This window comes from Gekko japonicus, unplaced genomic scaffold (assembly GCF_001447785.1).
Source record: "Gekko japonicus isolate JY-2015 unplaced genomic scaffold, Gekko_japonicus_V1.1 scaffold394, whole genome shotgun sequence".
Lineage (NCBI taxonomy): Eukaryota > Metazoa > Chordata > Lepidosauria > Squamata > Gekkonidae > Gekko > Gekko japonicus.
This window is the reverse complement of record NW_015173135.1, coordinates 518,224-536,769: the sequence shown is the minus strand read 5'-3', so window position 1 is coordinate 536,769 and position 18,546 is coordinate 518,224. Positions and strand designations below refer to the sequence as shown.

The 18,546-nt window shown below is 44.8% G+C and overlaps 1 protein-coding gene across 1 annotated transcript in view; it reads left to right on the top strand.

The window, feature by feature from the left end:
* The window catches only part of FSIP1 (fibrous sheath interacting protein 1), a 135,648-nt gene that overhangs the window by 26,746 nt on the left and 90,356 nt on the right, over positions 1-18,546 (top strand). The window contains exons 8-10 of the mRNA XM_015422182.1: positions 930-1,042; positions 3,309-3,419; positions 6,404-6,568. Of these exons, the coding sequence (XP_015277668.1) occupies positions 930-1,042; positions 3,309-3,419; positions 6,404-6,568 (389 nt within the window). The remainder of the gene's footprint in view (positions 1-929; positions 1,043-3,308; positions 3,420-6,403; positions 6,569-18,546) is intronic.

The following is an 18,546-nucleotide window of genomic DNA, read 5'->3' as shown; positions in this document are numbered from 1 at the left end:
CAGAGATGTTCCACCAGTTGTTTGGTTGAGGACAGTGATGGTTTATATCATGGCTGGCACCCTACCTGGACCCCCCCCCCATCGCTTGTGGAGTTTACTTCCTCCCCGTGCTCAAAAAGCACCCACAGACCAGAAACTAATTGAAGCTTCTGAGCACTTCTCAAGGGCAGCACTATGTAGAGTGCACTGCAGTAACCTAATACAGATGTAACCAGAGCACGCACCACAGTGGCCAGAACTTTTCTGCCCAGGAAAGGCCGCAGCTGACCAACTAGTCAAAGCTGGTAAAAGGTACTCCTGACCACAGCTGTGACCTCCTCATACAGTTGTAGGCTGAGGCCCAAGAGCACCGTCACAGTACAGATCTGTTCCTTCAAGGGGAAGGTAGCGCCATCCCAAATAGGTGGCACCTTAAACCCCGAATCAGACCTTCCGCTCACCAATAGCATGTCTGTCTTGTTGGGATTAAGTTTTAGTTTATTAGCCCATATCCACTCCATACCCACCTCGAGGTACTGATTCAGGAATTCTACAGCCTCCCTGGAATAATCTGTGTGTATGAAATAGAGCTGATTGTCATCTGCATATTCGTAAGCCAGCCCAAATTTCTGGATGACTGCACCCAGTCGTTTCAGGTAGATGTTAAAGGGTATAGGGGATAAGATGGAACCTTGTAGGACCCCACAGGCCAAGGAGGTGAGCAGCAGTCCCCCAGCACCACCTTTTGAAACTTACCCTCCAGGTAGAAACAGAAACACTGCAGAACAGTGCCTCCCAATCTGAGCCAGGAGAGGTGGTCCAGAAGGATACAATGATTTGATGGTATCAAAAGCTGCTGGTAAATTGAAGGCTTATCCTTTTATCATTGTATAAATTTGAGCAGCTTAAAACCTACAGTTGTTCATTGGCACTGTTTTTCTTTGCTGCAGGTTGTTTAAATGCAGAGAGAACAAGAAGCTCAATGAGGAAAACAGAGAACATGCACCAGAAGACTGAAACAAGTCCTAAAAACCCAAATAATTTTATTAAAAAGAACATAGAGGTATGTGTTTAAAAGTTTGCTTTAGACACAGGTCACCTCATGAAAATAATTTAGGAATTGATAATCACTGATTAACTATTTATTTATTTATTTATTTATCAGATTTATACCCTGCCCTCCCCGCACAACAGTTATCTTGTGTTGCATTGGTAGGAAAAGGAATGTATTAGATTCTTATCAATTTGTGATGACCAGCTTCTTCCCCAAGCTTCTTGCCTTCCCTCTCATAGTCTGTCTATCCCCTGAGATAACTTTCCCTCCAGCTGAATTGCAGTATTGACAGTGAGTTTCAGCTGGGAGAAATGTGCTTTGAGGGGCAGGAGGAGGGCTGTGTCAATACATCTGTTTATGCGTTAAGAGCCAGCGTGGTGTAGCGGTTAAGAGTGACAGAGAAATCTGAAGAACCAGGTTAGATTCTGCACTCCTCCACATGAAGCCAGCTGGGTAACCTTGGATCAGTCACAGCTCTTTCAGAGCTCTCTCAGCCCCCCAAAATAAGTCTAGCTCACCACCTGGGTGGTGCATAATGCTAAAAGGCTGAAGTTAAGGCTGCCAGACAGTAATTATGAAATTATTACTATGCCTTAAATTGTATCCTCCATCCTCTGTTTTATTATACTTTAAATTGTATCCTCCACCCTCTGCTTTACGTATTATTGAGATAGACCTGTATTTAAAGTCCTGGATCTTCTGCCATCACGTGTAGTCTGGCCTTAATCCAGGGCTATTTTTGAGCAGGAACGCACAGGAACGGAGTTCCGGCTGGCTTCAGAGTTGGCCATGCCCACTACAGCCAAAACCTCTCCGTGCGTGGCTACAGAGGGGAGGCCTGGAGAGCGACTTCCCCCGGTGAATCCGAGGCGGGCGGGCCAGGGGGGGCCTGGAAGGATTGGGGAGGCATTTAAATGCCTCTTTCGTGCCTTCCCCAGCCTGTCCAAGGGCTGGCTTGCCTGGGCTCCCTGCAGCCGTGGGGTTCCTGGGCAAGCCAAGGGAAGGCATGGGTGTGGCCTAATATGCTAATGAGCTGTGTTGTTAGGGTGTGGCCTAGTATGCTAATGAGTTTCAGCTGTTGGGTGTGGCCTATTATGCTAATGAGTTCCTGCTGGGCATTTTCTACAAAAAAGCCCTGCCTTAATCTATTCACTTTGCAGCAGAAGGCATGGTTTCCTTGAGCATTGGGTTTAACCATTACCTTTGTAGAACTAATTAGAAGTATTTCACTTTTCAAGCACTGTTTCTTTTTCTTGGCCTTCTTCTCTGCAATCACTTTATTGTTATTTTATTATTTAAATATTCTTTCTGTCTTTCATTCAAAGCATCTGACCAATCATTCAACAGATTCAGAAATAAATTTTTACAATGATACCATCACATTTCAATACAAACAACAAATGAAATATACATGATAAAACTTCTGATAGATACGAGGAACACAAAGTCCAACAACTTATGCTCCAAAAGCTTTTCTAATGTGCACCATCTTGCATTGTCTTTGGGAGGGTGGAGGCTTTTTGGAACTTCTAAGACAGGCCATTGCTGAGTACCGTGGACTGCAGCCAAAGAAGCTCTAGATCTTGCTGAGCTCTGCATTTGCTGTGTGAATGGCAGAGTACAGACAAGTGGATCAGAAGACTTAGCAGTAGAAAAGAGCAAGAGTTCACTAGCACCTTAAAGACTAACAAAATTTGTGGCAGGGTATGAGCCTTCGTGAGTCCCTGCTCCCCTCTTCAGATACAGCTAGAATGTGAGTCCATCTGTCCTATATCTTGGAAAGTGGAGTGATTTCAGATGCCAAATAACATTAGCAGGTAAATGACAATAGCTGGTGAAAGACAATAGTGGGTGTGATTGGATTAGGTGTGATATGCAGAAGGGTAGTAGGCATGGAGAAATAAGCATTGTCATTTGGCTGCTAATGTCATTTGGCATCTGAAATCACGAAAGCTCATACTCCACCTTATATTTTGTTAGCCTTTAAGGTGCTACTGGACTCTCCTTCTCTTCTACTGCTACAGACACAGTAACACAGCTACCCATCTTGATCTCCAGAGAAGACTTAGTATTTGTGTTACAACTGTTTATAGAAATACCTACACATAAAAACTTGAAGAGTCCCCAAGTTCTCTGTAGGCCACTAAATCTACCCTTGTGTTATAACTTGTTTTGTTGTGTTTTGCTATCAACCTGATTTGTATTCTTAAGAAGTAACTCAGCATTCTGGTAGTGTCCCAAACCTTCCATATTACAAACTGCTTTCTTTGTTCAGTTGGTCAAGGAGTTTGGGAATCAAGTGGTTATGCTGGAGGAAGAAAAGAAGAGACTATCAGAATTGCTGAAAGATACTGGAGATGACAGATGTGAACTGCAAGTTCTTGAGGTACAAGAATATTAATCTAGGTTGATTGTGACGTTCAGAATATAAACTTCCATATGTGCTTTTCTAACAGATTACTGCAATTAATCCTGTTTAGTGTCTCCTGCAGGGGGTAACAATTTCTGCTGATGCACAGAGTGAAACCTTGGATTTTTGCAGAGTCCTATGTGTGCATATTAACTGATTTGGTGCTATAAAATAGTTGCGAAGAAAAGTTAATTTTCTTTATATAAACTATTTATAATAACTAAAATTGTGCCTAACACTTATCCATGACACTCAGTTATCCAGCATCACCCAGAGAATAAGCTCTTCCCTCTCAACTATCATACCCCTGCATCCTCAGGCACTCAGGCCACTGCTGGACTTGCTACTGCTGGTTTGAGGTTCAGGATAGTTCACGAACAGAACCCTGAACCAAACTGAAGCAAATGGGCCTGAATTGGTCCTGCAAGTTTGGTTCCCACTTTCTCCCAGCTGTGGCTTGCCACGGCTGGGAGAAGGGGGCAGGGAACCACCCTGGAAGGGACTTCCCTTCCACCTTTGTCCTGGCTGTGGCTCCCCAGGGCCAGGAGAAAGGGGGGGGGATCACGTGGGAAAGAACTTCCTTTCCCCCATTCTCTTGGCCATGGCTTGCTGTGGCCAGGAGAAAAGGGGCAAGGATTGCCCGGGAAGAGTTAAATGGCTGGCAGCCATTTAAACCTAACAGCTGAGCAGAGGACCCCATACCGCTTCAAAGGTGGGAGCAAAACTGAAGGGTTAAATGGCTTACAGCTATTGAAACCTAACAGCTGAGAAGTGGACCCACTGAGCTGTTAGGTTTAAATGGCTGGCCATAAACAGCCGAACCAGCCAAAAGTCTGGTAAATGTTTGGGGAAGGTACCTTCCCTGAACATCGGTTCTTGAGCTCCAAACCGGCCCAAGTTCATGCCAAATTTTCACTCATGAGCCAGGTAGTGCCCATCTCTAGTGCGTACCTCCTTCCCCATCAGCATGCCTTATGCTGTTGGGAACCATCTCTACTGCAGGGCATTCAGGCAGTTGGCCTGCTTGTCTGCCTGCTGTGTAGCATGACTCAGGGGGGCAGGGGTGGAAGGGTGCTGCTGGGCAAGGGGGCTGTTGCCATGGTTTTCCCAATGGGGTGGGGTCTGGTCACTGCAGATTCCTCTGTAAAGAGGGTGGAGCAAGGAAGTAGGCTTCAGTATCCAGCACATTTGATTAACCAGCAACCCCTATTCCCCATGAGTGCTGGAAAGGTTTTACTTTACTTACTGTTAAGTAATTAACTTTTTATTTCTTGAGTATTGAAATTCATTCTAAAATAAAATAAAATAGAGAGATAAAAGCCCTTAGTGTCTTGGAGCAAAAAACCCAGCGTCTGCCCTCCTCCAAGTCTGTGCCATGAGTCCATATTTCTTGAGTTTATTTAAGTGTGAGCAAGAAGCCCTGTAGCATAGCTTTCAATAACTGCATATATGATGGATCCCCTGTTACTCTCCCCACTCTGAGGCAGATTTCCCCTGCCGAATTCTTAGTTTCCTTCAGATACTGAGCTAGCCCCCAGTAGCATGATAATATTTGCAGTTTTATAAATCTGAATGTCCCACCTTTTGACAGAATCTAATTGGGTTTTGCCCAGCCCAGGAACTTGTCAGGAGACAACAGGAACCCTCTTTTTAGATCCCTTGAAATGGCACTGGAGATTGTGCACAGTGAACAATAACAAAGATTTTATTTAATAGGCAGGGATGGTATGGCATAGTCAGGTATTGGAAAGGCTGAGGGAAACATTGTCAGTAAAACAGTATATTGTTCAGTTGACAGACAAGATGGTGTTGTAGCAGCTTATTTTTACAAATTCTTGGTTCTTATCAGTGAGAGATGGTTGACTGAGTACTTTAGTTTCAGTTACAATGTTTCTGCATACAGTTTCCTATTAACTGTTCAGGTTTTCTGGAAAGGTCACTCTTTTAGTGTTTCAAATTCCTGTTTTCTTAAATCACAATGTGTCTTCTTTCTCCTGAGTAGTCTGTAACCATTTCCTTTCACAACAGATCAAGGACTGCCTTAGTGCCAATTCCCTGTATGACTGGACTGGACTTATATTTCTTCCCTGAAAACATAATATTTTTCCTTTTAGCCTGATTGGGAGCTTCAGCCTGCTACCCAGTCACTCTTGGCCAAAATCTCAAACCCCAGTTCTTGGCGTCTGTGTGAAAACGTACTTCAGCATAAGCTGACACTAGACTCTGAATCCTTAGATGGAATTCTTCCTCAGGTTATGTTTAACACAGTTAATACCAGGAGTCTCTCCCTTTATTCAAAAGATGAACCTGTCTGACAGTCAGACATCTACTCCTTTAGCTGAACTTTTACTTTACTGAGTCCAGCAGCAGTTGAGTCCACTGCTGCTGGACTCAAACTGAACACCTCTCCCCTCAGCACACAGCTGGTCTTATATTTACCTCAGCTGGCGCTGGCCAGTCAAAGAAAAGGAGCACCCTATCACTCAAGCTCAGCATTCTAGATCAGAGCTAACTATTCACCTCCCTTCTCGGATTTTACTGCATTAGGAAAACAGTGTTTTAAATGTAGTCCGCCACAGCATAATTACTGCATATGTAGGAATTTGAAAGGTTTGGCATGTTTTTGTATAATAAAGAAACTTCTATTCAGTATAGTCTGTTCCCAACAATAGGCTATTTCTCCCCTCCTCATTATTTTGGATTATTGTAGAGATAACATTATATAAATATTTGATGAACCATGAATGGACTGAATTCACAGAATAGGTCTTTCTCCCTTCTTCCTTTCCACCAAATCCACCCAAAAACCAGCTCCAGAGGGCTGGGAGACCTGAAAAACAGAGTGGGAAGGGGAAAGATCAGTTCAGTTCAAACTATGTGTTTGTCTCTCATAAAGAACACATGCAGTTGGCCCTCTGTCATTTAAGCATACAAATTAATTCATTGTCCCTTTTTCACAGGGAGAAGCAAATGGATGGTTAGTACCAGGTGAAGGATATACTCCAGAACCAATGGAATATCATTATCTCACAGAACTCGAGGCTAAACTCAAAGTAGTAATCTCAGATGGAGATTTTTCTACTATTCAAAGTTCCTTTTCTAAAGTCCCCAAACAGATTTATCAGGTATGGTAAACTTGGAAAATGTCTTGGAATGTTTGGAATCTCCTGCCTTGAAGCAGATAACATTTTTGAAAGGATTGGAATTTAACCACACTCTTTTCATTTCAAGCACAGAAGTTTATTAAAAGCTGTAGTCAGAGGATAGCTTTTGTTCTACACTGAACATGGCTGGGAATTCTCTGTGTGGAATAAAGGGCCCTTCTAAAGGAGATACCGCTGATGATTGTGTCCTAATTATTATGTCCTCATCTTTGCATCCTTAGCTGGTTCCTATGAAAATTCAAAATCTCACAAAAATGGAAGTTGCCGATTATTACCATCCCATATATACTTTAACAATTAATAATCAGTATGTTTTCCATCTTCTAGGAATTTGCCTCAGTTCTTTCTATGGTAATTTAAAAGATATGGTTGCCGGTAGCATGAATACAAGAAAATATTTAATTATAGGAAAGGAAAGGAAAGTTAATTTTAAGATGTTCTAGTGAAAAAAGTAAATCTATATAAATTCGGCTTATAGACTGCCTCCTTCATGCAGTGGGCTCAGGGCAGTGAACAACAATTCCAGTAAATATATTCACAAATCAAATTAAGCAAATTAAAACAATAAAAACAATGGCAGTACAAAAACAATTTCAGATGATGCTTAAATAAACCAGAATTATATCCTTGCCCCCATGTGGGGGGGAGGAAAGGGGAGGTGCCAGGCAAGATGGGGGCCCTTGCTGTCCTCAGCCACAGGCTTGGCAGAACATCTCTGCCTTACAAACCCTGCGGAATTGCATTAGGTCCCACAGGGCACAAATGTCGTTTGGCAGAGAGTTCTACCAGGTCAGAGCCAGGGCTGAAAAAGCTCTTGCTCTGGTTGAGGACAGCCAGATATTTTTCAGGCCAGGGATCACCAGTAAGTTCTTCTCTTCAGATCATGATGCTCTGTGGGGGGTGGGTCTATCAGGAGAGGCGGTCCAAAAAAATATATTGGTCCCAGATGGTTTAGGGCCTTGAAGGTTAGTACCAAAATCTTGAAACTGATCCGGTATTCGACCTGATGGAGCCCTAGTTGGATGTGTGTTGTCTGTGGGGTTCTGGTAAAATCCTGTGCTTCTGCATTCTGAACCAGTTATAGTTTCCAAGTCAGTCTCAAGGGCAGCCCTGCATAGAGTGAGTTACAGTAGTCTAGCCTGGAGGCGACTGTTGCATGGATTACTGTGGCTAGGTCAGGGCGAGACAGGAAGGAGACCAGTTGCCTGACCTGGTGTAGCTGAAAAAATGCCAGTTTAGCAACATTTGTAATCTGGGCATCCATTGATAAGGAGGCATCCAAGAACACACCCAGGCTCTTGACAGTCAGCATTGGTGTTAGAGGCACACCATCAAGGGCTGGGAGTTGGCACCCCAGTCCTGAATCTCTCCTCCCAACCTACAGAACCTCCATCTTGGATGGATTCAGTCTCAGCCAGCTCTGTTTCAACCATCCCACTATGGCCTTCAGCCCGTCAGCCAAATTAACTGGGGTGGCATCTGTCCGTCCATCAACAGATGTAGTTGAGTGTCATCAGCATATTGATGACAACCCAACCTGAAACTCCATACCAGTTGTGCAAGAAGCGCATGTAGATGTTCAATAACATTGGAGAGAGGATTGCTCCCAGGGGGTGTTCAGGTGACATCTCTCTCCTAGCGCTACCCTCTGTCCCCAACCTTGGAGGGATGACACAAGCCAGTTCAGGGCCATCCCATGGACTTCTACATTGGTGAGGTGGTGGGTCAGCAGTTGTGGATGACCATGTCAAACACTGCTTTCAGATCAAATAATAACAACAGCACTGACCTACCTTGATCCAGCTTTCTGTGGAGATCGTCCGTGAGGGTGACCAGCGCTGTCTCTGTCCCATGGTTGAGGCAGAAGCTGGATTGGAATGGGTCCAGGGCCAATATGTCCTCCAGGAAAGTTTGGATCTGCTCTGCTACCACTCTCTCAGTTACCTCTCCCAGAAATGAAAGGTTCAAAACTAGATGGTAATTAGAAGGATCAGAGGGATCCAAAGATGGTTTCTTTAAAAGCAGTATTACCATAGCCTCTTTTAATCCCCCTGGATTAAACCAAGGGACAGATTGATAGCATCCATCGGGGGGGCCGTATTTCCTCACCACTGGCCATGACAGACACAGATCTAAGAGGCAGGTGGTCAGCTTAACAGCACCCAGAAATCTATTGGTCTGGGAGAGTCGGCTGAAGTTGTCAAGTACTGAATCCAACAACGGCCAAGGTGCCTCCAGTTCATGTACTGAATCAGTATTGGCAGGCAGTTCATGGTGGACTGACAAAACTTTACCCACAAAAAAGCTTGCAAAAGTCTCACAGCTAATAGCTAAATTTTAACATTTTGGCTTCTCTCTGTATAAGAAGTTAGAGACCTAATTATCCTAAATAATTGTACTGGGTGAGAGCTAGCGGATGCGATGGAGAATGTATAGAATCCCCTTTTGGCAGCCTTCACCACCATAGGATTTTATATACATCCTATAAGATGTTCTTGTAGCTTCATCGTGAGACCGACGTCAAACTCACTCTAGTCATCTAAGCTCCTGCTTCATCCCCCTAAACTCCGTGGTGTACCAGGAGGCTAATTTGGGGTGGGAGTGAAGAGAATGTCGGGGAGCGATTTTATCAATGGCTTCAGAGAAACAGGTATTCCAGTCCTCTGTCAGTTCATCTAATGAATTGCTGGGGGGCATCGGATCCTGCAGAGCATTTTGGAACCCAATTGGGTCCACTAATCTCTGTGGGCGAGCATAAATCCACTTGCTGCCTAGACAGGAAGGGGTTGGGGCACCCAGCTGGGCCTTCAGGGAAAAATGATCTGAGCATGGCACTCCATCAATAGTAATCAGATCTATATGTATCCACATGCCAAAGATCAAATCCGTCGTGTGGCCTGCTTGGTGTATGGGGCCTAATGCAATCTAGGAGAGACCCCGTACTGCCATGGAAGACACCAGGTCTGACGCCTGCGAGGAGGCAGCAGCATGGGCATTGGATGTTGAAGTGTCCCAGAACTATCAGACTTGGGAATTCCAAGGCCCAGCTTGCTGCTTCCTCCAGCAGGCTCAGTAGGCTGTCTGCTTGGGCACTAGGTGGTCGGTACACCAGCCAGACAGCCAAATTCTCTTCAGCATCCCAGAAAAGACCAGCACAGTCAATACTGGAGATCTTTGGGATGGGGAGTTTAAAGGTTTGAACTAGGGAACTGGAATCATATGATTTTCAGACATAAAAGAAAGTATTTCAGAAATCTGCAACTGAATATAGTTACATTTATCTGTGTATTAGGTTCTTTGAATTCCCAGCTTTCAGTAAAATAAAGCAAGTCTCTATCCCCTTTCCCTGTGGAAATATAAGGGGGAAAGAAGTATTTCTGCAACAAAAGGGGCACTTTAATACAGATTATTATAGTGGTATTTGATTGCCAGTTTAAACAGAAACAAAAAGCTCCACAGCAGCAGAGGGGTTAATGATTGCTGTGGAGGCACAGAAAATGCCTGTCATGTGGGCAAGACTGTAAAAATTTTAACTTTCCCATCAGACAGGAGCCATCCAGGCTTGGCTGCAATCTTTCCTAAAACTTTTAGCAAAGCTCGTTTGGGAAAGACCAGAGAAAAGCCAGGGAAACCCAGGAGTTGCACAAACGCACCATGATGCTGTGGGCAAATGTATGTATGTGGGGGACACATTCCCCACAACACTGATTCCAGGACATGTAATCCATATGAAAAAGGTCCAAAAGTCCTTCTGTTTTTCTTTTCTAAAAATGATAGCTCCATGTGGAGATTTTGCTTTCTAAAGAACTTGTTGAAGAATTAATTTAGGCAACTACAGGCTGCATGATTAAAGGGATATAATTAATAACATATTTACACAGAACAAGAGACGCAGGCAATCCCTTATTCACACTTATCTCTACAGTCATAAAAGATATCTGACAAGCATTTGCCTCCTTTATCATTTGGCCAAAAGATAAAATATCTGAGAAGGACATGGAAGCAGGCAGTATACAATGGACAAAAGGTTAACGCAAAGTTTTGGGGTGCTTGATTTTCACACACTGTCCTCCTTTGGCAGACAAACAGATTAATAATCAAAGGAAGTTTCTTCATATTATTCTAATGCCTTGGAATATATGTGAGAAAGCAAGAATCTGTTCCTGCTATGCTCTCAGGGCAGAGCCTGTGGCTCCCAAAGCTGTCACTGGTCCAGGACTGATTATTATCCATCCTGGGCTTTGTGCCAGTTCAGTTTTATGGGAAAATGCCTTGTTTTTGAAGAAAAGAGGAGACATTAGTTTAAAAGCCTAATTAAAGAAAAGTAGTTCAAAGAAAGTTTGGAATGTCAGAATAAGATGTAGAGTTATTTGCGGCAACATGAGTGTGACTGTACTTCTGAGAGATATGTACATTATGTACAGTTAAATGTATTTAAACCATGGTTAAGATTACAGAGTGAGCTACAGTGCAGTACTCAGTAAGCAGCAGGTACAAACTCATTTTTCTAGTGGAACCGTTGGGTTGATCTAGTCAGATCTTAGAAGCTGAGCAGGGTTGGCCCTGGTTAGTATTTGGATGGGAGACCACCAAGGAAGTCCAGAGTTGCTATGCAGAGGCAGGCAATGGCAAACCACCTCTGAACCTCTCTTGCCTTGTAAACCCTATGGGATCACTTGCGACTTGACAGCACTTTCCACCACCACCATAAGTAGTAATCATATTCATTGGTTTCTTTGATTACTGTCTTTGTAACACAAATAGTTTTCACTGGACTGTAGGTGATAAATACTTTTGCTGTCTGTAGGTTGAGAAGGGAAATAGTTGTGAGATGAAGTTTCTTCTTGGGTAACACTGTGGTGGCCAGCCATAGCCCCCCCTACAAGTGGGTGTAGCTTGTCATGTGGGGAGAAGAAAATCTTCCAAAATTCTCTATCTGATGCAAATTTTTAAGATACAGGAGCCATGTCATAGTTTGCATCTGTAATCTGGAGAACTGGGTTTGATTCCCCACTCCTCCACGTAAAGTCTGCTGACTGACCTTCGGTCAGTCACAGTTCTCTCAGAACTCTTCCAGCCCCACCTACCTCACAAGATGACTGTTGTAGGGAGAGGAAGGGAAGGCAATTGTATGCTGCTTTGAGACTCCCTAAAGTAGAGCAATTCTCTCATGGATCACTGCCTTGATGTGGTGAGGGGGCTTGTGTGGTTTGATGAGGCTGCAGGCTATGCCATGGAGGGCCATCCAGGATAGGCCACAATGGAGAACTCAGACAAAACATGATCCACTGGAGAAGGAAATGGCAACCCACTCCAGTATCTTTGCCAAGAAAATGCCATGGATGGTAACAAAAGGCTAAAAGATATGATGCTGGAAGATGAGCCCCTCAGGTTGGACAGTGTCCAGTATGCTACTGAGGAAGAGCAGGGGGCAAGTATAAGTAACCCCAGAAAGAATGAAGTGGCTGGGCAAAAGCCAAAAAAATGCTCAGCTGTGGATGGGGCTGATGGTGAAAGGAAAGTACGATGCTGCAAAGAACAATACTGCATAGGAACCTGGAATGTAAGATCTATGAATCAAGGTAAGTTGGATGTGGTCAAAAATGAGACAGCAGGACTGAACATCGACATCTTGGGAATTAATGAAGTAAAGTGGACGGGAATGGGCAAATTTAACTCAGAAGACCATTATATCCACTACTGTGGCCAAGAATCCCGTAGAAAAAATGATGTGGCCTTTATAGTCAACAAGAGAGCGAGAAAGGCAGTAATGGGATACAGTTTCAAAAACGACAGAATGATCTCGCTCTGAATCCAAGGCAAACCATTCAGCATCACAGTAATCAAAGTCTATGCCCCAACCACTGATGCAGAAGAGGCTGAAGTGGCCCGGTTCTATGAAGACCTACAACACCTCATAGAACTGACACCAAAAAAAGAGATGTCCTTATTATCATAGGGGACTGGACTGCTGAAGTAGAAATTCAAAAGGTAACCGGAATAACACATATTTGGCCTTGGAGAACAAAATGAAGACGGGCAAAGGCTGAGTTTTGTCAAGAGAGCATGCTGGTCATAGTGAATACCCTCTTCCAACAACCTAAGGGGTGACTCTACACGTGAACATCTCCAGATGGGCAACACCGAAATCAGATTGATTTGCAGTCAAAGATGGAGAAGCTCTATCCAGTCAGTAAAAACAAGTCCTGGAGCTGACTGTGGCCCAGATCATGAGCTACTCATTGCAAAATTCAGGCTTAAACTGAAGAGAATTGGGAAAATCACTAGGCCATTCAGGTTTGACCTAGATCACATCCCTGATGAATATACAGTGGAGGTGAAGAATAGGTTTAAGGGATTAGATTTGATAGACAGAGTGCCTGAAGAACTATGGATGGAGGTTAGTGACGCTGTAGAGGAAGCAGCAATGAGCACCATCCTAAAAAATAAGAAATGCAAGGAAGCGAAGTGGCTGTCTGATGAGGCTTTACAAATAGCAGAGGAAAGAAGGAAATAAAAAGGCAAAGGAGAAAAGGAAAGATTTACCCATCTGAATGCAGATTTCCAGAGAACAGCAAGGAGAAATAAGGAGGCTTTCCTGAATGAACAATGCAAAGTAATAGAGGAAAGCAATAGAGTGGGAAGGAGTAGAGATCTCAAGAAATTGGAGAAATCAAGGGGACGTTCCATGCAAAGCTGACCATGATAAAGGATGAAAATGGTAGGGACCTAATAGAAGCAGAAGAGATTAGGAAGAGATGGCAAGAATACACAGAAGAACTATACAAGAAGGACCTTAGTGTCCTTGACAACCACGGCAGTATGATCACTGACCTCAAGCCAGACATCCTGGAGTGCGAAGTCAAATGGGCCTTAGAAAGCATTAATATCAACAAAGTTAGCAGAGGTGATGGTATCCCAGCTGAGCTATTCAAAGTCTTAAAAGATTATGCTGTTAAAGTGCTGCACTCCATATGCCAGCAAATTTGGAAAATGCAGCAGTGGCCACAGGATTGGAAGAGGTCAGTTTCTTTACATTCCAATCCCAAAGAAGGGCAATGCCACAAAATGTTCAATGTATCAACGATTGCACTAATTTCATACACTAGATCCTACAAGCTAGGCTTCAGCAGTACGTGGATAGAGAACTGCCAGAAGTACAAGCTGGGTTTCGAAGAGGTAGAGAAACAAGAGGTCAAATTGCCAACATTCACTGGAGAAAGCAAGGGAGTACCAGAAAAACATCTACTTCTGCTTCATTGACTATGCTAAAGCCTTTGATTATGTGGATCACAACAAACTATGGCAAGTCCTTAAAAAGATGGGAGTACCAGACCACCTCACCTGTCTCCTGAGAAACCTGTATAAGGGTCAAGAAGTGACCATTAGGACCGGATATGGAACAGCTGATTGGTTTAGCGTAGGATAAGGAGTACGACAAGGATGTATATTGTCACCCTGCTTGTTTAATTTATATGCAGAGTACACCATGTGAAATGCCGGCCTGGAATTAAGATTGCCGGGAAAAACATCAACAGATATGCAGACGATACCACTCTAATGGCAGAAAGTGAAGAGGACCTCAAGAGCCTCTTGCTAAGGGTCAAAGAGGAGAGTGCAAAAGTTGGCTTGAAACTCAACATAAAAAAAAACTAAGATAATGGCATCCGGCCCCATCACTCCTTGGCAAATAGAAGGGGAAGTCATGGAAGGAGTGACAGACTTCAAGTTCCTGGGGTCCAAGATCACTGCAGATGGTGACTGCAGCCATGAAATCAAAAGACACCTGCTCCTTGGGAGGAAAGCTATGGCAAACCTAGACAGCATAATAAAAAGTAGAGACATGTCAATAAAAGTCCGTATGGTCAAAGCGATGGTATACTCAGTAGTAATGTATGGCTGTGATAGTTGGACCATAAGGAAGGCTGAGCACTGAAGAATAGATGCTTTCAAATTATGGTACTGGAGAAGACTCTTAAGAGTCCTTTGGACTGCAAGGAGATCAAATCAGTCAATCCTAAAAGAAATCAACCCTGACTGTTCCATGGAAGGCCAGATACTGAAGCTGAAGCTCAAATACTTTGGCCACCAAATGAGAAGGGAGAAGACCTGATGCTGGGAAAGATTGAAGGAAAAAGAAGGAGGGGATGGCAAAGGATGAGATGGTTAGACAGTGTTATCGATGCAATGAACATGAAACTGAGCAAACTGTGGAGGACGGCGGAAAGCAGGAGGTCCTGGTGTGATATGGTCCATGGGGTCCATGCTCGACTGTGCAACTGAACAACAACTAAGGTAGAGAAAAGCAAGATATAAAACCCTATTCTTCTTCTTCATACTTTGTGTAGAAAACCCCACCAACCTGGCTCAATGCCTTGATGCTGCTTTCCATCACCAGTCCCCTGAGCATGGAACTTTCCAGCTATGAAGTGGGGAGAGGGAAATGGTAGAAGGGAAACTGAAGCAGGCGTTTGGACAGTTGCATTTCTAACAGTGATTGAATGTAACTGTTGTTACTGGACAATTTATAAAACATTCTGTTGTTCTAGTGCTTGCTTTCTGGCAAGCATTTATCGAGTATCTGAGAGGAATACTATCTTGTGAATAAGGGCCAGTACATACATTCCAAAGAAATGGGGAAAGAATTGGTTTGAGTTACTAGCATTCTTCTGTTCCTTGATTCTTCATAACATTTGAACTAGACCTAAGAGGCAAGTTCTATGGGAAAATATGGATTCCACTGAATAAACAAGATGGTTTTCATAGAATCATAGAGTTGGAAGGCGCTATAGAAGCCATCTAGTTCAACCCCTGCTCAGTGCAGGATCAGCCTAAAGCATTCCTGAGAAGTGTTCGTCCAGCCAGTGACAGGGAGCTCACCACCTCCCTTGGCAGCCTGTACCACTGCTGAACTATTCTTACTGCAAACCCCTTCCCCAATATCCAGCCAGTATTTTTCCGGCTGTAATTTAAACCCATTATTACAAGTCCTGTTCTCTGCTGCCAACAGTAACAGCTCCCTGCCCTCCTCTAAGTGACAGCCTTTCAAATACTTAAATAGAGCAATCATGTCCCCCCTCAACCTCCCCTTCTCTAGACTGAATGTTCCCAAGTCCCTCAGCCTTTCCTCATACGGTTTGGTTTACAGCCCCCTGATCATCCATCTCCCTCCTCTGCACCTGCTGCATTCTGTCCACATCCTTTTTGAAGCAAGGCCTCCAAAACTGCACTCAGTACTCCAAGTGTGACCTGGCCAATGCAGTGTACAGTGAGACTATGACATCTTGTGATGTGGATGTTATGCCTCTGTCGATACACCTCAAGACTGCACAGCCTTTTTTGCTGCTGCATCACGCGTGTTCACACACACACTGCTACCCAGGAGTGTGCCCCTGTCCAGTATGCATGCTTCTCATTTTTGTTACCCAGATGTAGAACTCTGCCTTTATCCTTGTTGAACTGCATCTTATTCATATTCACATTTACCCATTTTTCCAGTGTGTTCAGATCTCATTGAATCCTCTCTATATCTGTCCTGGCTGCTGACAAACAGTAAGCACACGGACTTAGTCTTCTGATGTCAGGGTTGGTAAAAATACATCTCTGAGGTTCAGGAACAGGTTAGGCAGCACTCACAGCTTCAAGTCCAAGCACAGGGTTTCTACAATACAGGCCAAAGTCAAAGTTGAAGAAATCTATCCGGAATACAAGCAACAGGGTCAGTCTCTAACAGAGGAGTTGCTTCCATGCATCTCCTCTTTCCCCTGTTGACTTTAATCCCCACTCTGCTAACCACCTGTGTTGCATCATGCACCTCTGGTTGCCTCAGTTCTACTCCTGCAAACTCTCATCTAATTGTTGAAGCTGGGCTGGTGCTGTGCTGCTAGATGGGCACAGTGCCTTCTGGATTGAAGTTCTCTCCTAATCTTCTTCCGACGGCATTCCCGAGGCTCCAGTGATGAGGGGGGTGAACTGACTGGCAACTGGCTCCCTGTTGCCATCTTAGGGTTGGGAAGCTGAGAGTCCAGTGTACTGGTTCCTGGCTGAGAATCTATATCTTCCCCCTCACAGACTGCCTCCTCCTGCAGGACCTCTGCCACTGGCTGTGGGCTTGGGTCACAAGACGTCCTCTGCATCCCTTTGCTCTGCTGAGCTTGGCTGGCCCACAACAATATCATCTGGTGTGTTCGCTACTCCTCCCAATTTGGTGTAATAGGCAAATGTAATGAGAAGTCCATCCACCCCGTCATCCAGATCATGTATAAAAAATATTGAAAAGTACCGGGCCCAGAACTAAGCCCTGTGGTACCCCACTAGGTACCTCCCTCCAATCAGATTATCTGTTCTTCCTATCTTTGCATCTATTATTGTTTTTTTAATTTTAAAACTTGTATTAGCTTTGTTAAATTCAAAGCTAGTCAAGACAGCTAATGACCTAGATGCTTTTTGTATGTCTGTCTTCACACACAAACAATGCTGTTTAATCCCTCTTGTTAAAACCAATCAAAGTAACACAACAGTGTGCAAGCTTTCAAGTTAATTCTTCTTGGTCTTTGTGGTGGGCTTTGTGCCTGCAAATATATCAGGCTGGGTACTTAAAAAGAAAGTTGATCAAATGTGTTTCTAACACCAGATAGAATGCACAGGTCCCAGGGCCAGCCCAAGGATTCTTACTTCATGCTCCCCTACCCTGCAGCAGGAAAGCCTGCCTCCCACTCATCATGCTTAGTATGGGCATTAAAAATGATGGCACATCTTTTGAAAAGTACGCAGATGGACGAGTGATTTCAGCTTAACGTACTTTATTTAGAGCAGAACAAGACAACCTTAGCTGGCTCGCAGGCCGGCTTATATCCCCCGTGAAACCACCACCCAGAACACACACCCACTTCCGAATAGGTTATTTACAGTGGCCAAGATTTTCATAGGCTCTTGGCCAGGAGCCTAGGCCTCGGATAGGCACAGGCTAGGATCCGTGTAGTCCATTGTTCCTCTGAGCGAAGCTCGATGTTTGCGCTTGACCGTTTGGAGCTGAAGCTGGCCACACGGTCGGAACTGGATACATTACACCCCTCCCCCCTTGGTCTGCAATACACCCACAGATAAAGTCCTTCAAATTTGCTGGTGACCTTCTGGTGCGGGTAGAGCGGCGAAGCTCGGGAACGGCGGCTGGCTCCACCCCTGATGCCCTCGGCAGAGAGCTGGCTGGGGGTGGCATCGTGATTCCTTGTGCCAGCATTCCCTGTGCAGTTGGGGAAGGGTCCTTGGGTGTGCCTAAGGGCAGAGGCACGGGTTCTGCGGTGGACGGTTGTGGAAGGGCGGAGGTATCCAAAGCATCCGTAATGTCTAAGTCTTCGGGTTCCAGTGGCATTGTCTGGCGGCGTAACTGGTCGATATGCCAGTGTAGTATCTGTCCATCTTCACAGGCAACCTTGTAAGATCTGGGGCCCTTGACTCATACCACTCAAGCTGGAATCCAGGTTGGTCCCCGGGTGTAGTTCCTGGCGTACACGGGATCCTCCGGGAAGAATCCCCTGGCCGTCTCGTGGGTCTCTGTGGTTGGCGCCTCTGCAGGGTCTCGGTTGGGGTGCAGGCGGTCCAGCCGGGTCATCAGGCAGCGGCCGAGAAGTAGCTCCACTGGACTGCACCCCGTAGTGGTGTGGGGCGTAGTTCGCTGGCCGAAAAGGAAAGCAGCCAGCTTATAGTCCTAGTCTGAGGAGTCCAAGTGGCGGAGGGCATCCTTCATTGTCCTGACGATGTGCTCCGCCTGATCGTTGGTTATGGGGTGAAAAGGGGCAGACCTGATGTGGTGGATACCGTAGTACCTTGTGAAGTCCTGGAACTTGCTGGACGTGAATGCCGTTCCATTGTCTGTGACCAACCCTGGCCACCAGACGTAATTACGGGCCAAGGCTTTCATGCGTACCACCCCTGGATGC